This window comes from Rhinatrema bivittatum, chromosome 14 (assembly GCF_901001135.1).
Source record: "Rhinatrema bivittatum chromosome 14, aRhiBiv1.1, whole genome shotgun sequence".
Lineage (NCBI taxonomy): Eukaryota > Metazoa > Chordata > Amphibia > Gymnophiona > Rhinatrematidae > Rhinatrema > Rhinatrema bivittatum.
In genome coordinates this window covers 21,584,451-21,606,833 of record NC_042628.1, presented here as the reverse complement: position 1 = coordinate 21,606,833, position 22,383 = coordinate 21,584,451, and the positions used below count along the sequence as shown (strand labels likewise).

The 22,383-nt window shown below is 45.9% G+C and overlaps 1 protein-coding gene across 3 annotated transcripts in view; it reads right to left on the bottom strand.

Moving 5' to 3' along the window:
* MARF1 (meiosis regulator and mRNA stability factor 1) overlaps positions 1-22,383 on the bottom strand; it is a 76,599-nt gene that overhangs the window by 21,999 nt on the left and 32,217 nt on the right. For all 3 annotated transcript variants that reach the window (XM_029576015.1, XM_029576014.1, XM_029576016.1), the window contains exons 11-16: positions 19,480-19,663; positions 13,424-13,602; positions 11,638-11,718; positions 10,530-10,766; positions 9,250-9,369; positions 2,683-2,858 (exon numbers count right to left, since the gene is read on the bottom strand). In XM_029576015.1, coding sequence (XP_029431875.1) covers positions 2,683-2,858; positions 9,250-9,369; positions 10,530-10,766; positions 11,638-11,718; positions 13,424-13,602; positions 19,480-19,663 — 977 coding nt within the window. The remainder of the gene's footprint in view (positions 1-2,682; positions 2,859-9,249; positions 9,370-10,529; positions 10,767-11,637; positions 11,719-13,423; positions 13,603-19,479; positions 19,664-22,383) is intronic.

The window sequence follows — 22,383 nt, the reverse complement described above, 5'->3', positions numbered from 1 at the left end:
TGCAGGTACTGGGATTATAGTCCTCACCCTGAGAAGCCTTAAAAGGGTAGTCTCTACTGCCTGCTTCTTGTGCTGGGAGTGGCAAGGAGATATCATGAATATGTCCCTAGGAGTGCTGTGAAATTCCAGTGCGTATCCTTCTCGTAAGATCTCCAGTATCCATTTGTCCGAAGTGATTTTGACCAACTGTTGGTAGAAGAGGGACAGTCGACCCCCTCTCTCTTCGTTCCGAGGCTTGGGCTACTTACTCCAAAAGGACTGAGATCTCTGAAATGTACGGTTTCCAAAGTGTTGGGAGCCCCTGGATCAACCCCTCATTGGCAAGGGGCACTGTAACTGCTTTCTGTTATCTTCTGGTAGCTGGAGTACTGGAGATTCACCCCATTTACTGGTCAGCTTTTCCAATTCGCTTCCGATGAGGCATGATCCTTTAAAGGGCATCTTTGTGAGATTTGCCTTGGAGGTTGCATCTGCTGACCACTTCCGCAGCCATAGCTGCAGTCTGGCCACCACCACTGAGGCCACTCCTTGGGTCGAGGTACGGACTAGGTCTGAACCCGCATTAGCTAAAAAGGTGGCAGCGGGTTCCATAACCACTCTGGAATTCACCCCTGATTCATCCACTTCCCGAGAGAGGAGCAGATACGAACGAGCTACCAGGGCACAACAAAAAGAAAATCTGCAAGATTATTGCTATTGCATCAAAGGCCCGTTTAGGGATGGACTCCATATCTTCCTATCATATGCATCCTTTAAGGCTGCCCCTCCCTCCACTAGGATAGTTGTTCACTTAGAGACGGCACAGACCAATGCAGCCACTTTAGGGAAATACAAATTTATTTTATTTTTAGATTTATATTCCGCTTTTTACACTTTTTTCAGCGCTTCAAAGTGGATTACATTCAGGTACTGTAGTATTTCCCTATCACCAGAGGGCTTACAATCAAATGTTCTCTCGCTGCTGGATCCAGTGGGTGTAGAGCTTCTAACACTCGTTCCCCTTTAAAACTAGCTTCTGGGCATCCTGTTCCAGGTGAATCAACTCCTGGGTGGCTTCCAGTACCTGAAAGTGGCAAGAGGCTTTCCAAAGGGAAATCAGAATGGGATTCTTCTTTGGTTTCGTCAGAGTGCGCCCCAGAAACTCCCAGCATCTTCAAGGTCTGATAAACTAGAGCCGGCAATTAGTCTCTATGGAAAAACCATAACATGGTCCAATACGATTCTAAACCAGGGAGGATTTCCCCATCTTCCAAGGAATCAGGATCCTCTTCTTTGTCCGTGCCGTCTAGGGTCCCTGTCAGGGATACCCTTGGTGAGTCTAGGCATGCCTCGAGGTTCCATCGGACAGGGGAAAGTGAGGTAGCAGACTGCACCTGTATGTAGGCTTGCAGGCCATGAAAGAATTCCACACCAAGATAAGGTGGCCGGGTCCATGCCTAGCCCAGGAGGTACTGGGGTAGGTGCCGCTAAATGTCCCTCTTCCATGGATGATCCAGTCCTGGAGTTACTCAGATCTAGGTTATTTCTAGTTAAGGCTATGGCTAACCCATCCTCTGAATGGGAGGAGCCGGGCTTAGCAAAGTCCGGGGAGGCCTACACTCCCTGGGCTTCCTCACAGTGCTGACATAAGCAAGAATCCAGGTCAGACTGTGCAGCCCTAGTATGACAGGCAACGCAGAGATAAAGGCACTTGTGTTTCTTTGCTCCCGGAGCCATTGGCGATGGTAACTGTGTGTTCAGACAGCTCGCGCTTAAAACTTTATGCATACAGATTTCAGGCACCTAAGCGGGCTGCAGCAAGGTGCACGCTCAACCCGTGCGCCTGGCTTTACTTGTATTCTGCGCCTAGTAAGTTGTGTGTGTTAAAGTGCACAGCCTGAGCGTGGCATTATGCGCACCATGTGTGCGCAAGGCCGATACAAAAGCACGCGCAAGTTGGTGCTGCTGCAGCCTACCACACAGTGGGCTGAGCAAGCCTAAGGAGAGGCCTAGCCCACCGAGGGGGCGCCTGACGTCAGTACAGCACGCTGAGCAAGGACACCAGAGGAAGTCTCACCGAAATGCCTGTGTCTGAATCGGGAGGAAAAAAAAAAAAATTAACAAAAACTTACCTGGGCTCAGCACTTACTGGCTAAGTACAGAGACGGTCTCTGGCTGCAGGGGGGGGGGGGGGGGGGGGGGGGGGAAAGAGGGCTTTGGCCGCCACCACAGAGCTCTGCTGCCTTTCAGCTGCTTCAGCAGCAAAGTCCATGCCGGGAACCGGCTACCGGACCAAGGAACACCTCGGCGGGATCTTGGAAATCACCTCAGGAATTCTTAACTGGGGAAGGGACTTTTAAGTTCAGGGCTCAATCTTTTCTCCAATTTAAAAGTAGAATTTCTTCCAAAAATTACAGTGATCTCCATAGGGCAAGCATGTCCGCATCGGCTGGAGACTGAGAAATACAGAAGGGCCGAGGTCACTGCAGGGGTGCATCTAGGGTGACGTCAGCTTTGAAACCTGACTGTCTCCATCTGCTGGCAGGGGGGCATAAACCCATTGGTCCTGAGTCCATCTGACTACACGCTAAGAAAGTAGCGCTTCCTTTAAAATTAGAAGAGCACTGGAGAAAATAAGATGCTCTCCTTCAATATGAAACTAAAAACCTCATGACATAAAAGCAATTTCAAGCTGACCTTTACCTGTATTAGGAGGCGGTGGTTTATTGTGTATCCATTTGACAACTTTAATGCCATTCTGAGCTGTGGCAATATTAACCCCAGGCACGCAGGTAATGAGATGCTCCAAGGGCACACCCCCCTCGCCTTCCTGCACAGTTTCAAGAATGCTGAACTCCGATGTATAGCAATCTAGAAAGCTAGCAAAGAAGAACTGTGAAGTAGAATTTGAAATTACTTTAGCAAAGGGCCAGATGTATTTATAAAAAAAAAAAAAAAAAGTTTGACCCCACTTTGTATCTATGGGGAAAATACTTTGTACCATCTGGCCCCCAAGTGCTCACGTTTCACTTCTTCACAAACCACTGACCTAATTCTAACATTACATCATGCCTGGACTGATTAAATCACTATACAAGAACAAATTAGCACATTGAGGGGCTCTGCCAGATATACTGCTAAGCAGTCAGATTGGAACCTAACCTTACACAGGAAAGAAAGTCAGAAAGCCATCAAAATTGTTGCCCATTACTGGGGTATTCTTGGATAGACAAGGAGGAAGGAGGAAAATTAACAGATTATGATCCAGGAGTGCCAAAAAAAAATAAAAATCATCCACAAAAATCAAGGGAAAAAATAAAGTTCAATTGATTTGTGTTCACATTGCAGAACAATACCCCTAATATGAGCAGCTATTCTGTACATTTTATTTATTTAACAGCTTTTTTATACAGACATTAAAGTACACATCATATCGGTTTACATTTCAACTAGGAAGGAGGAAAATTACATTAAACAGGGAGGGTGAAGATGGACAACTGGCAAAGGAAGGTTTGAGGCTCTAAAATCAGAGAGCTTCGCAAATAAATTGCCATAATAGAAAGGCGAGAAGGATAGCGAAAAACTTACATATTGAGAAATGAAAAGCAAAGAAAAAATGGTTCTTACCTACTAATTTTCATTCTTATAATAGCCCAGATCAGTCCAGACAAGTGAGTTTTGCATCCCTACCAGCAGACAGAGGCAGAGAACAAAGCTTTGAGGCACTGCTACATAACAGAGAGTGCCACCTGCAGTCCCTCAGTATTGACCTGTACCCAAGCTAAACTAGAGTGCAAACACAAACTTCCCCTATGCAGGATGATCAGAGAACCCAGTGTTGGAGCCCCCCCCCATCCAACAAAGGAACTGAAAATCTTGTAATCCTACCGGTTCTGAATATATACACACACATTCATTTCAGTCTGAGTCCACAACGATCTTTCAAAAACACGGGGACAGGCCTGTGAACTTATCTGTGCTATTACAGGAAGAAAAATTAGCAAGTAAGAACCAATCTTCCTTTCCTATTCATACCCATATCAGTCCAGACAAGTGGGATGTACCCAAGCTCCCCTACTCTGGGCAGGCATCCAAAGGACCCACTCTCAACACTCTTTCCAAATATAGCCTTGTCTGCCACCCGAACATCCAGCCAGTAATGCTAGGTGAAAGTGTGAAGTGAAGACCTTGTTGCCACCCTACAAATCTCCTGAGGCAACACCAACTGACACTCTGCCCAGGAGGCTGCCTGTGCCCTAGTCGAATGCACCCACAACCCCTCTTGGATCTTTCGGCCTTTAAAAAGGTAGAACAAGAAAATAGCTTCCTTCAACCAACAAGCAATTATGGCTTTAGATGCCTTATATTTCCTTTCTTAACCTCAAACAAGACAGATGATCTGAATGCCGAAAACTGTTAGTGACCTTCAAATAGTACAACAGAATCCATCGCATATCCAATAAGTGAAGCTCCCTAGACAGTGGTGTTTCTGAAGCTCAGTTCAGAAACACCGGAAGATCCACTGTCTGGTTAAAGTGAAATGAGGAAACAGCCTTCGGCAAAAATGAGGGCACCGAATGCAAGGATACCCCATCCTCCCAAATTCACAGGAAAGGCTCCCGATAGGATAATGCTTGCAACTCCGAAATTTGCCTGGCCAAACAACTTGCCACTAGAAAAACGCCTTCAAGGTAAGATCCTTCAGGGACGTTTTCCGCATCAGCTCAAAAGGAGCTTCACAGAAGACTCAAAGAAACAAAGTTCAAGCTCCACACAGGACATTTGACCCCTTCTTGCAGTTTACCTCTGGGACAACCCAAGGCCACTACTTGAACGAAGCAAATCATAGGCCAACCCTTTTGTCAAGCCCTGCCGCAAAAAGGCCAAGATATGGGGAACATCCACTCGCAAAGGATCCAGTCCTTCCTCCATACACCAGGACTCAAACACTCTCCACACCCTGACATAAGCCAGATGTAGATGGTCTTCTGGCCTGAAGCAAAGTGGTAAAGACATATTCAGAGTATCCCTTCAAGTCATAAATAAATAAGTCAAACATCTCCTCTCAAAAGCCAAGAGAGGAAAGCGATCTGCCCAATCCAAGAAGATAGGCCCTTGCCATAGAAAATCTGGCAGATGTGCTAGGTTGACAGGACAGTCTACCACAAGCCAAATCAGATCCACAAACCACAGGTGATGTGGCCAGCCAATTAGTTCCTGGGCTTCCTGAGATACTGATGACTTTTGGTGCCACCCTGGTGGTTGATGTAAGCCACCATCATCGCATTGTCTGACAGGACACTCACCAGCTTCCCTCTCATCAGGGGCAGAAAAGCCTCTAGTGCCACACGTATTGCTCTCGTCTCTAAGCGATTGATGGACTAGGCCTCCTCCATCGACCACTGTCCCTGTATGGACTGGTCCTGGCACACCACTCCCCAACTGGAGAGACTGCCATCAGTGATAATGATCATAGAGACTGGGGCTTCCAGATCCACACTTTGTCTCAACTTGTTCATAACTAGCCACCACGAAAGACTGGTCCTGGCACACTCCATAAGAGGAAGTGGCAGATGAAATTGCTCCAACAACGGGTCCCAGCGGGACAGTAAAGCAGACTATAGATGCCTCCCTTGAGTAAATGCCCATGGGACCAATTCCAAAATGGAAGCCATAGACCCAACAACCTGCAAGTAATCTCAAACCTTTGGGCACCTGCTTCTCCAACAATCTACGAACCTGAACTTGTAATTTGGAAATCCACTCTGTGAGGAAAAACCTTCCCCACCTTGGTATCAAAATGCGCCCCCAGAAATTCCAAAACCTGGAAAGGGGAAAGAAGACTCTTGGACAGATTGTCTATTCATCCCAACGATCTTAGGCACCGGAGAACTAAGTCCAATGCCTCCTGGCAAAGGGACTCTGGCTTTGCCCAAATCAGCTAGTTGTCCAGATAGGAGTGAACCAGGACCCATCCCTCCGGAGAGCTGCAGCCACAGCGACCATTGCCAGACCAAAGGGCAGGGCACAAAATTGAAAAAAATGTTTCCCCAGAACCATGAATCTCAGATATATTTTTGATGATTGGGATGAATTCCTATGTGCAAGTACGCTTCGGTCAAATCCAGGCACCAGGTACTCCCCCACTTTGTGCACTGTTACAATCGCCGAATGCAGGATTTCCATTTGAAACCAAGGAATCTTTAAAGCCAAGTTCACCCTTTTTAAATCCAGAATTGGGCAGAATGAGTCCTCTTTCTTGGGAACTATGAAGTAAATGGAATAGCAGCCTGTCCCCTGCTCCTGCAGGGGAACCGAACAATGGCTCCCAGCTTGCAAAGACAGTGTTTCCTGCACTACTAACTTCTTTCCTTGTAAGTACACAGGGAGACCATGAACAAGACTGAGTGGGCGAGCAAATCCTAAAGTGTGACTTTGTTCTACCACGCTTAATACCCACTGGTCTGATATGATCTTGGTCCACTCCTCATAGAAGAGATCCAACCGACCCTCTATCACAGGAACAGAGGCGTGAACTGGCCTCGCCTCACTGAGCAGATTTGGCTCCAGGACCACTCTGGGAAGAGCCATCTCTACGTGCCTTTCGCCTGCGAAAGGAGTGATTCCAGGACGGTTGCCTTCTCGAGGACTGCCTTTGGGCACTACCTGAAGCTCTGAGAGGCCGAAACTCTGAAGCGAGAGTGTGGAGGAAAAGGCCCTTTTCCTTCCAGCTTATCTTCAGGCAGTTTGTGACTTATTTCCCCCTAGAAGCTTAATCATCTCTTCCAAGTACGAACCAAAGAGCAACTTCCCTTTGAAGGGCAACACTCAACTGTGACTTGGATGATATATCTGCTGAACAATTCCTCAACCAGGAGTCTACAGGCTGATACCGCCGACATCATGGTCCTGGATGAAGTCCTAATGAGGTCGTATAACGCATCAACTTCATAGGCCCCCACAGCCTCTAGCCAATCCGCCTGCTTTGCCTCAGAGTCTGACAAGGATTTGTCTGCTTGCAACTGCTGTACCCAGCGCACACAAGCTCTTACCATAAAACTGCTGCACCTGCAGCTTGTATGCTGAGAGCCGAAACCTCAAATATGTTCTTGAGGTGAACCTCCAACTTTCTATCTTGAAGGTCTTTCAGCAATGCAGACCCAGCCACCGGAATGGTCATCTTCTTAGTAACAGCTGAAACTGAGGCATCCACGTTTGGGACCCTCACGCAAAGGATATAATTTGTCCATAGCTCTGCTAACCTTCAAATTAGACTCAAGAGTATACCACTCCCTAAATACCAATTTTTTGACATATTTATGAAAGGGAAAGGACTTTGCCGGACCTTGAAGGCCATCCATAACAGGATGTACCTCCTCCTGATCTGATTCATCCCGCTGAATTTTTATACCCAATACCACACCACTTTAGGATCATCCCCTTCCATGGCTAGGGCTTTGCCACAGTTGTCATCCGGATCATGCTCCATCAAATCTAGATCTATGCCTTTCGGATTCTGCATTGGCGGATGGTCACTCTGAAAGTTCCGAGGAGCTATCCGCAGTGGCCGGCGGTACCAGGACCTCCAGAACTCTCTGGACTCTCGTGGCCGCTGTTGCCTGAGCAGACCTACCCCTTTTTGAAGGGCCAGGGCGCAGCCCTATACTGCCCTGCAGCCTTCCTGGCTGAATAAGCCCTATGAAAGAGCAAAACAAAGTCGGCAGAAAAATCAGAGGAACCATCTGACTCTCCCCAGTCTGCCTCACTGTCTAAATGAAGTTCCTCAGCATTATGACCTCCCCGGCTCGCGAAGAAGCCGCAAAGGAGGACAAAATGGCCTCCATTCCCGCACTTAGAGGAAACGGGTCGTCCACCAGCTGCCACGCACGACAGCGCCTTCCAGGCTCGTAGTGGCCACCCAACGAAGTCGCTACTGCTAGCAAAGTGCCCTCCCCCCAGAGAGGCACTTAGAACATTTACCGTCCCGGGAAAGATGGGCACGGGTGTCTCCACAGTCAGATCTGTGCTGGGTTCGACAATCGCCGGAGGAACAGGAGAAGGAGCTGCCTGTACTGCACAGAGAAAACACTGCGATAACGAGAAGCCAGTACAACAACGATGCACAGACTACAGCGGCTCGCTGCCTGACCAACTTAATGACTTAAAAAAACAAAAAATTGGGCTCAGCAGCACAATAAAGAAAGAAATGACCACGTCCTTTAACAGAAGAATGGCCTCAGGCTTCGTCCATCTTCCAGGGCTAGGGAACTGGACCACCAGCTGGTCTGCCCTCACTGGCAAATAGGTCTGAGCAAAAAAAAAAAGGGTTGCCAACCCCCTGCTCGTCCGCCTCAAAACCAGGAGGGATGGCCCCACCAGGACCTTGGGAGGCAGTCTCCAAGAATCCTATTATATTTTATTTTTCTCAGTCTCAGACTGCAGGCTTTGCACCTCCACCATCTGCTGGAGACTGAAATACTGAGGGACTGCAATGCAGGTGGCACCTCGTGATATACAGCAATGTCAGTAAAATTCTGTCTCCATCTGCTGGAGCGGGAAGCAAAACCCAGGAGTCTGGACTGATCTGGGCACATACAGGGAAACCTGAAAATAAACCCAGGCCCTGGGCACCAGAAATCACAACAAATTAATTATCTGCACTTGCAACTTTATCACTCTCTCCAGGGTCAGAAACACCTTCCCAGCCTGGGTATCGAACAACATTCCCCAGATACTCTAGCGACTGGGTCGGCACTACATGACTGAAATTCATCACCCAGCCGAGCGTGTACTACCTTTCCATAACCCGGTGCACTGCCTGAGCACATTCCATCTTGGACTTTGCTCTGATGAGCCAGTGTCTTTTAAAACTAATTCTGTGTAAATTTCCTCTACTTTTTTTCTTTTTAAATCTGGACTGCATGTTTGCAACTCTACCATCTGCTGGAGACAGAGAAATAGTGAGGGACTGCAGGTGGCACTCTCAGTTATGTAGCAGTGCCTGAAAAGTTTTTATTCTCTGCCTCCATCTGCTGGTGGGGATGCAAAACCCATTTCTCTGGACTGATCTGGGTATGAATAGGAACAACACTGTCACACAAAAAGACTTGGATTCTCAATGCAGAAGAGTATCCCAGTGTATACGATACAATCACAAGTGCTACATCGCAAAAACCTTCACATATTGCTGGTGCACTACATTGCAATTATTTGTGTCCCATTTTAAAAAATTAGGAAGCTGCTACTGCTTGCAATTAACTCATCATTTACCTCAGTAAGGGCACAGTGCCCTCATGGGTCTGCAGAAGGCCATGAACTTGAGGAGCAAATATCTTCAAAGATAAAACCAGAAATGGAACGGTGTACAAATCTGGATCAAATTCATGTTCACTGATGGGAGAAAAAAAACCAAACAAACCACTGTATCTTATTTTAAGAGTAGTAGTTAAAGTTTTATGTACACAAAATACCAAGCACAGGTCCCAGCATCAGAACTCCAGCTTCCACCCATAGACTTAACATTAGCCCTGGAAAATGAACTCCACCTTGGACTAGAGTACAATTTCCAGCACTAATAAAACAGGAGGTAAGCCAGTGCACCTCTCTGCAGTGGAGGGTAATAGCTAATGCCATCGTTAACATGGAACTTCTGCGTAAGGGCATGGACTTAACACACACCTACTGCGTGTGCAGAACTCCTTGCTGCCTGGACCTCTAACACAGTCCCGCAGTTTGGTGAAATTTAGATTTCACATTTAAAATTCAGGTCAACAAGCAACAACTTCACAAGTCTCCCAAAGTTTACAAGAGAAAAAAAAAAAAAAAGTTTCCCAGCAGCTTTCAAACTAATTGGCAACATCTGTCTATATTCCACACTAGTCAAGGAGAGAGCAGCCCTTCAACCACTGAAGCGCAAGTTAAAGAACAGGCAACACTAAGCTACAAGACATAATGTTACGTTGCCTCGTCCCCATCTTCCTTTAGCTCTTTTTCAACTATTTGTGACCATCCACTGACCAACAGCAGCTTTTCTTTATGCTTGAACAAGTGTAGAAGTTACAGTTTGTTAATTCTGTTATTGCTATGCCTGGAGAGCCATCAAGGCAATACCACCAAACTGCCCAGTACACAACAGCCTCAGGTGTGGCGTCCACCTGTCTCATAGGCTCTGCTCCTATGCTTCAGAGACCCCAAAGCCCAGCGACGGATTCACAATGACGACCGGCCCGGGGAGTCGCCACCCAGGCGATACCACGTGGTCTGCCGAGCGCGGCTCTGTCACAGCCGCACTCGGCAGACCACGTGACTAGAGCGACCGGCCCACCGGGGGATGCCCGATCCCCCCCCACCCCCGATAGGGCAATCCTCCCCAGCCCCATTCAGTGCATTGGGATATCACGTGTTCCAACGAGGGACCCATGCCAGGCTGCGAGTCTGGCAACCAGAAGCTGCTCCTAGAATAGCGAGAACCGAAAGATGCAACACCTGAAGCCCTCAGAAGATACTCTGAAGATAGCATCTGCTGAAGTTTAAAATGCTGGATTTGTTACCTGAATGTTGTGTTGACGCAGTGCTGCCTGCAGACAGGATCATGATATTCCAGTTCTTCAAATACCACAGGGCTGCAATTTGTTGATGAACCATCGTGGGACTGGGAGGAGCCCAGTGGGCTCTGCCTGGCCTGACTACTGGGTAAGAGACAGACCATTCGTCCATTCCCTTGGTCACGGATGGCCACAGTGTCTGTTAACTTGTACAAATCTGACACAATGAGTTTGTGCCCAAACCTGGACAGACAAAAAAAAAATGTAAACATAAAACTCAGATCTGTATATTGCTAATAGGATGACAATTCTTAAGGCAAAACTAGGATTTAGTCCATGAAGAAAAAAAAAAAAAAAAAAAAGCAAACAAAACCCCCCCCCCCACACAATCTGGCACGCTGCAATGCCTCAAACATATAGGCCCTGAACTCTGTCACTTCAAATGCCCGACTTAGGTTTTAAATATTCAAAAATGTACATAGACAGTACTGCACGTCTATAAGTTAAAAACAGGACTGGTTTTAGGACAGAATTGTTCTTGCATAGCGTGCATGGTTTTCCCCATTTAAAACAAGAAGGAAGGCAGCCAAACCGGCCCCCTCTCTCATCTCGTTTGGACATGATGTAGAGTCCATATGCTCGGACCCTGGAGGCAATGCGGGAGATGTTACCACTAAAAGGGGCAACCCTGCTAAGCTCAGCCATACAGAGGGCTCCAGGTTGCGCAGGAGACTTCCCTCCCAGCCTCAGGCCTGCAGCTCCAACAGTTTTCCTGAAAGAAGGATGGGAGCAGAAAGCGAGAGAAACAAAACAGAGGCAGCCTAAATGTATTCGCGCTGCCCCTTCCCCGTAAAAAAAAAAAAAAAAAAAGACTTCAATATCACGTTCTTGACAATCCAAGAAACTCCATTAACCTCCAATATCAAACATAAAATAGGGTATGAACATGCCTCATTTATAAATACACTGTGCAAATTAGGAATTCCGGTAAATATATTGCATTTAACAAAAAAAAAAGCTAATCAAACTACCCATACTATGTGGAGAAACCAAGTAACATATGCAAAAATGTTCAAATAAGATCTCAAAGCTAAATATAAACCACTACACTTACTTTTTCTCATATATTTCAGTGTACTTGAATAAGGGCAGGCAACAGGCAGGGGCATCTTGAAGAACAGATATAGTTTCTGAGCTGTAAATTAAAAAAAAAAAAAAAAAAAAAAGTTATCAAACATTGAGTTTTATGCTAAACTTTTTAGCTATTTATAGGGTCCACTGGCATCTGTAGATTTATATAGTGGGGGAGGTGGGGGGAGAAGTGACAGTAAATATACATCCATGAAACAAAATGAAGAAGTCACAAGAGGGAAAGGAGTAAAGATCTTAACAAAAGCATCAAGCAGAAGGAAGGGGCAAGAGGCGGAGTACAATTTACAAACTGAAGCTTCCTGACCTCTTAATTCAATCATCCGGAGAAAGCTACACAGATTGCATGCCTTCAGTCTCAACTCTCTCTCTCTCTCTCTCTCTCTCTCTCTGCTTCCTGCTACAGCCCCCTCCGCTCACAAGCAGCCTGCGGGGAACAGGAGGGGAGGGAGGAGAGGCTGAACCTGAGTGGACAGAGAAAGAAAAAAAAAAAAAAGGAGGAGGAAAAAAAAAAAAGTTCCGTTTCCTAATCCAGACCCCCCCCCTCCCCCCGCCCTGAAGGGAAGGGGGGAGAAGTTGGAGTGGACCAAGAAAGGGGTCAGAATGTTTGATCCCTCAAAAGATCCAAGACAAACCCAAAGAGAATTGTGATTATAATTCCTGAAATGGTGCGATGTCCCTTTAGAATAAAATTTCATTTAAAAAAAATTATTCTCATTCCTGCATATATGATGCGGTCAACCCTATACACCGTTTACAAGGACTTGAACGGTGTTTTGGAAGTCTGCAGCTGCTATGCCCCACAGGGCATTCATTTCAATTCGCTGAAGCCTTGATGATGAATGGCATTACTGCAGACACATTTCAAAACTTGTGCTGCTAATTCATCTCCTCCTTGTGTCCAGTATTTTATTTATTACAACCTATATACTGCTTCATTCATACAAGGCGCTCAGGAGTGATTTACAAGGGTTAAAAATAGAACAAAACACAGAAATAAGCATAAACCACCACCATCCTCCCCACCCAAAATTAACAGCATAACAAACTGCTGATGCCAAGGACATTTTCAGTATTCATAAGCTCATATACTCAGAAAGATGACAAAGATTACAAAAAAGGATGTTTGCACTGCATTTTATTTCAAAACAAAAAGTGACAGTATGTAACTTGTGGCTGCTTAATAAATATCTTATTTTTGTACCTGGTTAATTTTGTGTGTGTATAGTCCAAATATCGTTTAAAAACAAAGTGAAATTATTTTTTTTTTGCGTAGTTAGAGCTGTGAATCTTTATGCAAAATCTGCCACAATTGCTGCAGAATCTGCTGCAGAAAGAATGTCCTGGCTATTGTCTTTACCTTACGATTAGCCAAGAAAACGTGGCTATAAATGACAATGCAACAGACTAAAATAATTTTGAAACACTTGCTTTTTGTGTTGATTACTCCCTGATGTACACAACATCCAGTAACTCAGGAGGCAAAAAAAATACACATTATCTATATACAGCAATTGCTGAATTACCAGCAAAGTTGCCTACGGGGAATTAAATTGAAACAAAATGTGCAAAACCATAAGCTAGGCAAAGTCAGTAAAGGTGGGGCCCCTAGCAAGGCCTGTGATGCTACAGTGTAATTGAAAGGAGGGGGCGAGGAGAAGTGACCCAGACGTCACAGCTTTGAAATAGGGGGCGGGAGAAATTCTGACAATTTGCCAATCATGAAATTGTTCCAAAGGACCCACTCTTACCTCAGCAAAGACAGAGATTTATTAGTTGATCCTGTAGCCAAGGAGACCTGGATCCTTTTGCTGCCAATTTTGTATCTGTGGAGACTGTTGACAGCACCAATGGCTTCATGCAGATTTTCCATCTGAACTATGGCCTTCAGCTGGTAATCCGTGTGAGGACTGAGTTCAGTATTCTTCACCTGGAAAAAAACGTAGTAGATGCAATGTTAACTACCTAACAGCATTCAGCAGGGAAGATCAGCTGGAGTTGTAAGTGGTACTGTACACATCATGAACATTTCAGAATACAAACCACAACCCTGAAAATTATCACATCTGAAAAACTGCATTTTTTTTTTTAAATATGCAACTAGGATGCAATAGGACCAGCCCCTCAAGAAAATTACAGACCACATCTGCAAAATACAGCGAGAAATTGTCAAACACTTGTTACTAAAATTCGAAATCTCGAGTCATCTCAACTTTAAGAATGGAAGTTGCTAATTTGTCCTTTTTAAGTCTTATTTTAGACAACTGTTTCCACTGTAAAGTGCTCTAGGTTAGGAAAACTGGTTCTTACCTGATAATTTTTGTTCCTGAAGTGCCACGGATCAGTCCAGACATGTGGGTTTATGCTTCCCTATCAGTGGATGGAAGCAGAGAACAAAAATTTGAGGCACTGCTACATAACTGAGAATGCCACCTGCAGACGCTCATTATTGACCTTTACCCAAGCCAAAAAATGTACCTTAACAAAACCCCCAATAAACCTTGGGTGAACAGAGATTTAAAAAAGTTGGAGTCCCCTGAAAATTAGGTCCCTTTGATTTAACACAAAGCACATACCAAACTATGTACACCTCTCATTAACCTGAATATATTACATATCAGCTCAGCAACATCCAAAAGAGAGGAAGTCTTTCGCAAAATGGGGACGAGTCTCTGGAATGATCCGTGATACGTCAGGAACGAAAATTACCAGGTAAGAACCAATTTTCCTTTGTTCGTACCCTGGATCAGTCTAGACAAGTGGGATGTGCCCAAGCCCCTCTACTCTGTGCAGGAACCCGAAAGACCCATGCACAACACACTTTCCCCAAAAGATGCCTCCTCCGGCGCCCGCACATCCAAGCGGTAATGTTTGGTAAAAGTGAGAAGACAAGACAAGACTACGTCACCACACGACAAATCTTCTGCGGAGAAAGCAGACGACAATCCGCCCATCAGGTTGCCTGCACCCTAGCGGATTGCACTCTCAACCCCTCTGGCACCGACCGGTCCTTACAGATAGAAGCAGATGCTATTGTCTTTTAACCATCATGCAATAGTGCCCTTGGAAGCCTCATTTCCCTTCTTTGCTCCACTGAAGGACAAACAGATGGAAAGACATTTGTCACCTTAAGATATCGCAAAAGAATTCACCATACCTTCAATAAGTGAAGCTCCCTCGCCATAAGAGCATTCGGTGACAAATCTGGAAAGGCCGGTAGCTCGATCACCTGGTTAAGGTGAAAGGAGCAAACCAACTTAGGCCAAAAAGGAAGAAACTGTACATAAAAGAAAACCCCTCCTCTGAAAAGTGCAGGAAAGAGTCCATTCACGACCATGCTTGCAGCTCAGATATCCTCCTAGCTGAATAGATAGGTACGAGGAAAACAGCCTTCAAGATTAAGTCCTTTAAAGAAGTCGTCCTAACCAGTTCAAAGAGGGGACCACAGCACCTGAAGAACCATATTAAGATTCCATGCTGGATAATGCAGATGTTTTGTTCCTTGAGGAATGAACCACTGTCGGTCTTCCCTGCATCCTATCTCAAAGAGACCCTAAGGCTGCCGCCTGAACCCAAAGGGAATTCTAGGCCAAGCCCTTAACCAAGTCGGCTTTGCAAAAAAGGCCAGAATCTGTGGAACGTCCACCTTCAAAAAAGGTTACACCTTGTTCTGCATATGCCATGATTCGAACACTTTTCACACTGACATATGCCAATGCTGTGGAAGGCCTCCTTGCCTGAAGCAAAATTGCAATTACGGGCTCCTAATAACCCTTCAAGCAGAGTAATCGCCTCTCAAAAGCCAAGCTACTAGACAGAAGCAATCCTACTGGTCTGAAAATACCGATCTCTGCTGCAACAGCCCTGACAGATGGGTCCAGCAAACAAGACCATCCACCGCTAGACGAAAAAGGTCCGCAAACCATAGCCAACGCAGCCACTCTGGTGCCACCAGAATTAACCTGCCCAGGTGAAGCTCGAAGTGCCGCAGCACTCAACCTGCGAGAGGCCACAGTCAAAACACTTACAGCAACAGATGTGTCAGCCACAGCTGAACGAGAGCATCTATACTCTCTGATCCAACCTCCCTCTTCCATTGAAAAACCGATCCATCTTCACATTTCCTGGTTTCGCCATGAGGTCCACCACTGATCTGCCCCACCTGACCTGAATGAAGGCTAAAGCCTCCGTCGACAACTCCCACTCCCCCAGACACTGTCTGCTGAGGAAGTCTGCCTGCATGTTGTCCACTCTGACCACATGGGAAGCAGCTATTCTTACCAGATGTTTCTCCGTGCAAACAACTAGTTCTTGCGCCACCAGCACCACTAGATGACTCTTCGTTCCTCCCTGACGCTTGATGTATGCCACTATCGTCGCATCATTCAAGAAAGCTCAGAATGACTTAGCCTGAATGAGTGGGAGAAATCCCAACCAGGCTTCGCGCACTGCCCTGGTTTCCAGCCAATTGGACCAGGTTGCTTTCTGACAGCCACTGACTCTGGGTCGATTTTCCTTGACAAATCGTCCCCCCAACCAGAGAGGCTGGAATCCATGGTCACCATCATCCAAGTTGGGCCCTTCCAGATCCAGTTCTTTTACCAGACTGTGCCAAGACAGTCACCATGAAAGACTGGACCTGGCCTCTTCTGGCAATGACAAAGAAAGCTGAAATTCCTCCAAAAGCGGATTCCATCAGGATAACAGCGCCCTCTGCAGAGGATGCATGCAAGCAAAGGCTCATGGAACTAATTCCAGCGTAGAACCCATGGACCCAGGACCTGCAAATAATCCCATACCCTGGGAACAGACAGACGCAGCAGCCAAAGGATCTGATTCTGCAACTTGACTACCCTCTCTGTAGTGTAGAATACCTTCCCTAACCAGGTATCTGAGCATGCCTCCAGATGTTTCGACAACTGGGCCGGCTTCAAACGACTCTTTGCAAGATTTATCACCCAGTCCAACGAATCCAAGAGTTGCAGGGCTCACTGGACTGAATGCCAACACTCCACTTCCGACTTCGCCCATATTAGCCAACCGTCCAGGTACAGGTGCACCAGGATACCTTCCTTCCTGAGTGCCGCTGCCACTATCACCATCACCTTTGTGAACACGTGCAGCACTGTCGCCAACCCAAGGGAAGGACCCAAAATTGGAAACCTTGAAAGGACTTCTGCCCACTTAAGGCCTCACGCCCGAGGCCAATTTGCCAGACCTAAAGACACTACAAGTCTAATCTGGACCCGCAGCAGAAAAAAACTGATCCTCTGACAATCTGTTCCCTTAGAATTCTTCAACTTTTTCAACTGCTGCTCCAGGTCTACACCAAACAGCCGCTTCCTCTTAAAGGAAGATTACCCAGCTATGACTCAGACCACACATCCGCCAGAGATTGCCAAGTTGTGTTCAAAACCACAAAGCCACAGGAGCCTCTCAGCCACCCTAGCGGAAACCATATTTCAGGCTGACGGCCGCACCAAAACATACAGGACATCTGCCCCACAGGGCTCACCTGCTTAAGCAGGCCAGTAATATATGTTAATTTGACCTGGCAGTTTATTCTTGTTCATTGGTGAAATTTAATAGGAACCAGGACTGGGATCTGGCACCAGGAGCCTTTATTCACAACTACCTGGGGATTATGCCCCCTCCGAATTTGCTTTAGTAGCCCCCTTTATTTCAGAGACAGCCCTCAGTCTCCCAAAACCCTGTAATCATGGCCAACTCCTTCCTCCCAAAAGACTGAATTCTGCCTCTACAACATCCCTGACCTCAGCTGAACTGGGAATCAACCTAGGTCCCTCTGTATGGTGGTGAATAGCATTGTCAATGAGCCACTAGGCCAGCCTAGTAAATCGTATTTTATTATACATACACACACACACAAAGTGATAAAGCCATTCATAATTAAAATTTTGAGTGCTTTATAAGCAAGAGAGATGCTTTTTCAGGAAATACTACGATACAAGTTGGTTTTATTATTCTTTGCCATACAGGCCTAATCAATACCAATGCTACTAGCCTACTTTCAGCCCCTCATGTGACTGGAGATATAAAATGTTCTCCGAAGACAATAAGCCCAACAGTCTTTTCATATCTGCCCTCAATCAGATAAGAGCCCAGATTTTCAAAGCTAAAAAGATTAAAAGTAATGAATCACAGTCCTCACACCCCAGTTCATTTTTTTTTTTCTTCACTAGAATCCTGAGGCAGCAAGTTTTGAGCACTAGGACTGACAAAGGAATGCTACGGTTGATCCACGAAGAAAGGAAGAAAAGAAAGGAAAAGGCTGACTAGCCTAGAGCAGGAAACCGAAGGGTGAGCCGCTACACCTGCTGGAGACGAATACTGAAGGGTTACAGGATAGGCTCTGTCCTCATATAGGATATCCTTTCAGTTTTAGTCTGTCTCCACCTGCTGGAAAGGAGGCTCAACCCACAGTCTGGACTGATCCGGGTACGTACAGGGAACATAAAAGATTCGTCTCGACAACTGCTCAGGGGGAAAAAAAAAAAAAAGGCAGTTTGAAGTGTCTGCTTCATATAACGAGAACACTTCTCTGGTGCAGAAACGAATACTCTACAGATGCCATTAAAACTAATGCACACTGCATTAGCTTACAGCCCACAAATACCAGCTCTGGTTATAAAAAGGAACTATCAAACCACTGTACAAAAAATTAAAAATAAGACAAACTCAAGCGCTACCCATGTCTTATGAAACCAAGTAGGGAAAGCATGCAGAGACCTGGTGTGTGGCTGGGAGGGTAAGGGTTCGAATTTTTAGGGATACGGTTGGGTATTGGCGATGTGGCTGGGCAGACAGGAGGGGTGAATTGAAGGTGCTCTGTAGCACCTTCCCTCAATCTTCCCCGTTTCTGTAGGGTGGGGGGGATGGTAGTAATAGGTGTGTGTATGTGCGAGTGCCTTTGAAGGTGCCTCTCTTTACCAGCTTTTTCAGATATTTCTCTATGTGCAACGTGCTGGAAGTGTGAGGTGTTTCTGAATGGTCAACATTCTGTAGCCTCTGTTGCCTAGGAAAGAGTTCAGATTTTTTTTTTTTTTTTTTTAAGCTTAGCCTTTCTGAAAATCCTGACCCAATGTTTCTATTTTTCAAAAAACTTGCCCAAGAAATTCTTATTTTCTTTCTGCATGCCAAATATGGTGAAATTTCACCTCAGTTTGCCTACAGACAGATGTTGATCCCTTCTGCGCAATTCTTGCCAACATTCCATGTTAGAAATCCTAAGAGAGGCCATGGTTCACAGGCCATGAAGGAGCAAATGAAAATGTAGCCATGGAAAGTTTGCACAGGGCTTCCAAATCACAAGCCTGTTTTCAAAAGCTTAAGCTCGTAGAAGTGCTGTACACATGTCTGTTTACAAGTGGTTTGCCTTCAGACGTGCTGTTCTTGGAAGAACGTAATGAATGCTCTACTGGATGCCTAATAGATGATTCAGTCTTCTTATCCATTTTAAGATGAATGTGGGACTGTTTCTTCACGGACTTTTGACAAGCTTGTGATTTGGGTCCCCCCCGAATCAGTTTTTGTACGAAACACGGTCCGTGTCGGGGAACCGTGTAACTTCACTTCTAAGTTTGGATATCTCTGGATCTTTTGTATTAAAAACTTTTTTCAATCTCAAGTTTATGGACAGAGTTTTTTTTCCCTGCCCTATATTGAGTTTTTGTTTGCTTTGTCAAAATAGTTTAAACAAAAGGTTCCCAGAAGAACTGTCTCCAGCACCTCCCCCTCTCCATCCCTGCCCCATATCTGGAAAAAGTTCCATAATCCTGTAACTTACCCTGCCATGCCTAGAAAAAATGTCATGCAAAGTTTGCTGCAGATCTTTCCTGGACATCCTGTAGTCCAAGTTGCTGATTTGAACATCAGCCCCATTTGCAAAAGGATCGGCTAGATACTCTGTGCTGTCTTGATTTCCAAAAGTGAGGGGAGAGGATCGATTTGAGAAGCTGGGAGACAAACTCCTGTTAAAAGAAAAAATTTTTAAAAAAAAAGATGGTTTAGGGGCATGTTTATTGATCTTTTAAACAGGAATAATGAAGAAATGTTTACTGCTGGAAGAGACTCAAGTTTAAAATGAAAAGTCAAAGCCAATATTGGAGAAATTACTTACCTGATAATTTCATTTTCCTTAGTGTAGACAGATGGACTCAGGACCAATGGGTCATGCTCCTCTGCCAGCAGATGGAGATGGAGTAAGACTGCCCCTCCAGTATTCTCTTCAAAAGTCACTGTGAGCTTGAGCAACTACTTTCTGAATGCAACTCTCCGGCAGATAGATTCTGCCCCAGTCGTATTGAATTGCACGTCGAGGTACTTTAGGGTCTGAGATGGCTGTAAACTGCTCTTAGCTTAAGTTTACCACCCAGCCTAGTTCCTGTGGCAAGGAAATCACCTTGTGAGATGCCAACTGACTCTTCTGCAATTTTGGCCTGAACCAACCAGTAGTCCACATACTGATGGGAGAATGCCCTCCTTGTTCAGAGATGCCGCTACCACCACCTTGACCTTGGAGAAGGTTCTGGGAGCAGATGTATGAAACTAAGTTCTTGTTGAATAGGAATATTCAAATAGGTCTGCTGACCAATTATGCAACTACAACTGGCACCTAGCCACTTTTGCAGAAGCCACCCCTCTAGAAGTCTACCTTACCAAGTCACAGCCCACATCAGCTAAAGATGTGGCTCCTGGTTCCATCACTGACCTGCTATCGAAACCCACTCCTTGGGTCTTCTGAGAAAGATGCAAACCAGCAGCGGCAAGAAGCAATTTGCAAATTCACTCCAATGGCCTCAAAAACCTGTTTAAGGATGGCCTCCATCCTCCTATCCTCAGAATCCTTTACAGCCGCTCCTCCTTCAACCAGTACAGTGGTTTGCTTACTAACAGCACACACCAAGGCATCACCCTTCAGGAATCACAACTGTTCCCTTGCTTTCAGATCCAAGGGATACAAACTCACCAAAGCACACTTCACTTTAAAACTTGCCTCTGGGGCATTCTACTCAAGAGCAATTAACTCTTGAATTGACTCCAGGAGGGGAAACAAAAAGGTTGCTTTGCCAACTGTAAACAGATTTGATATGCTTGCATGAAAATTCGGTATATAAAAATGATTAAATAAATGAAATTAATAAAAATAAAAGTGACCAATATTGGATCTTTCTTTTGTGAACCCATAGTCCCCATCCAGTCTACTCTAGCAACTTCAGGGTCTGAGTCAACAGACTCGGCAACTCATCTCTGTGGAGAAAAAACAAACCAGGAGTGGAGTTCAATGGGCCTCCAAATCAGGTGGAATTTCTCCCTCTTCCAGAGATGAGAAAGCCAAGTCCCCATCAGAGTCATCCGACATGTCATCATCTGCATCCCCCTGAACATCTCCAGGGGCAGCCTCCCTGCAATGTTTGCCCAAAACAGATGCAAGGAGGCAGCCCAAGCACGCGACCCCCTTTCTTAGCGGGTTGCTTCGCCTCCACTAGACACCCCTGCAGAAAACCCTGCAAGGCCTGGAAAAATTCCACCCAGGAGAAGGATGATGGATCCATAACGGGACCCGCAGGCCCAAACATGGCACTTTCAGACCCCTCCCTCGGGGAGCTCTCTGTCATCAGTAAAAAAAAAAAGGGGGGGGGGGAGGGGAACTGTCATGTCACCGGCTGGACCTCTCCCTTCTGGATCCACCATAGGCCGAGGGGGAGATCCCAAGGTCTACAAAATCTGTAGCAGGCAAATCTCAGAGAGTCCGAACAGCGCCGGCACAGGCACAAAAGTGGCAATGGCTGAGTCGCCCTTATGTAGCAAGCCGTACAAAAAGCAAGGCGCATAGACTTTTTGGTCCCCAGTGCCATTATTCTTCCTTAACTAGACTTTACGAGGCCTGCTGCATGCACACCGACTGTGCCTGGGTGTACCCATTTACATATTTATTATTTATTTGCCGATATTCACCCGTGGGTATCATGTCTGTTTACAAGATAACTTTTTTTTGATAATGTGATGGTGGTCATATTATCTTTACATTGTAACAACTATATCTGTGTGGTGCTTTAACAATTACAACATTATAACATTGAATAACATATGCTGTTTAGTTTCTTATCATTGTTGTTATAATAGCTAATGTTATTGAGATAGCACCTCCAACAATGGCCCATGCTATGTGATCTCTTGGTGGGGTTGTAGAGCTGGTGGTTTGGGGTTGGATCTCGGAGGAGTGGGTTAGATGTTGTCGGGATAGGCTTTTAGGGCTTTCTTGAAATTTTGTGATGAGGGTTCCCCCGTTGGTAGTCTGTTCCATAGAGTGGGGCCTGCTATTGAGAATGCACGTTCATGCGTTGAGGAGAGGCGTGCCTGTTTGATAGAGGGGGGGGGGGGGGGGGATCGTAAGTAGTCCAGTGTTTTCAGGACGCAGGTTTCTTTGGGAGGTGTATGGATGAAGGGTGTCCTTTAGCCAGTCAGTCTGCACACGAATCGCACCAAGTACCCATGCACATATGCGCCCACATCAAGACAGCGCCGCGCGACCTGTGCACACGCCTGAGCGTGCAGGGGAAAAAAAATAAAAAAATAAATAAACCCACCGCAGCCTACTATGCAGCTGACTGAACAGAGCCCGAGATGCGGGGCCTAACGAAAGTTACTCAACCAGCCAACCCGAGCTGTCTCCACTCTTCATTGAGAG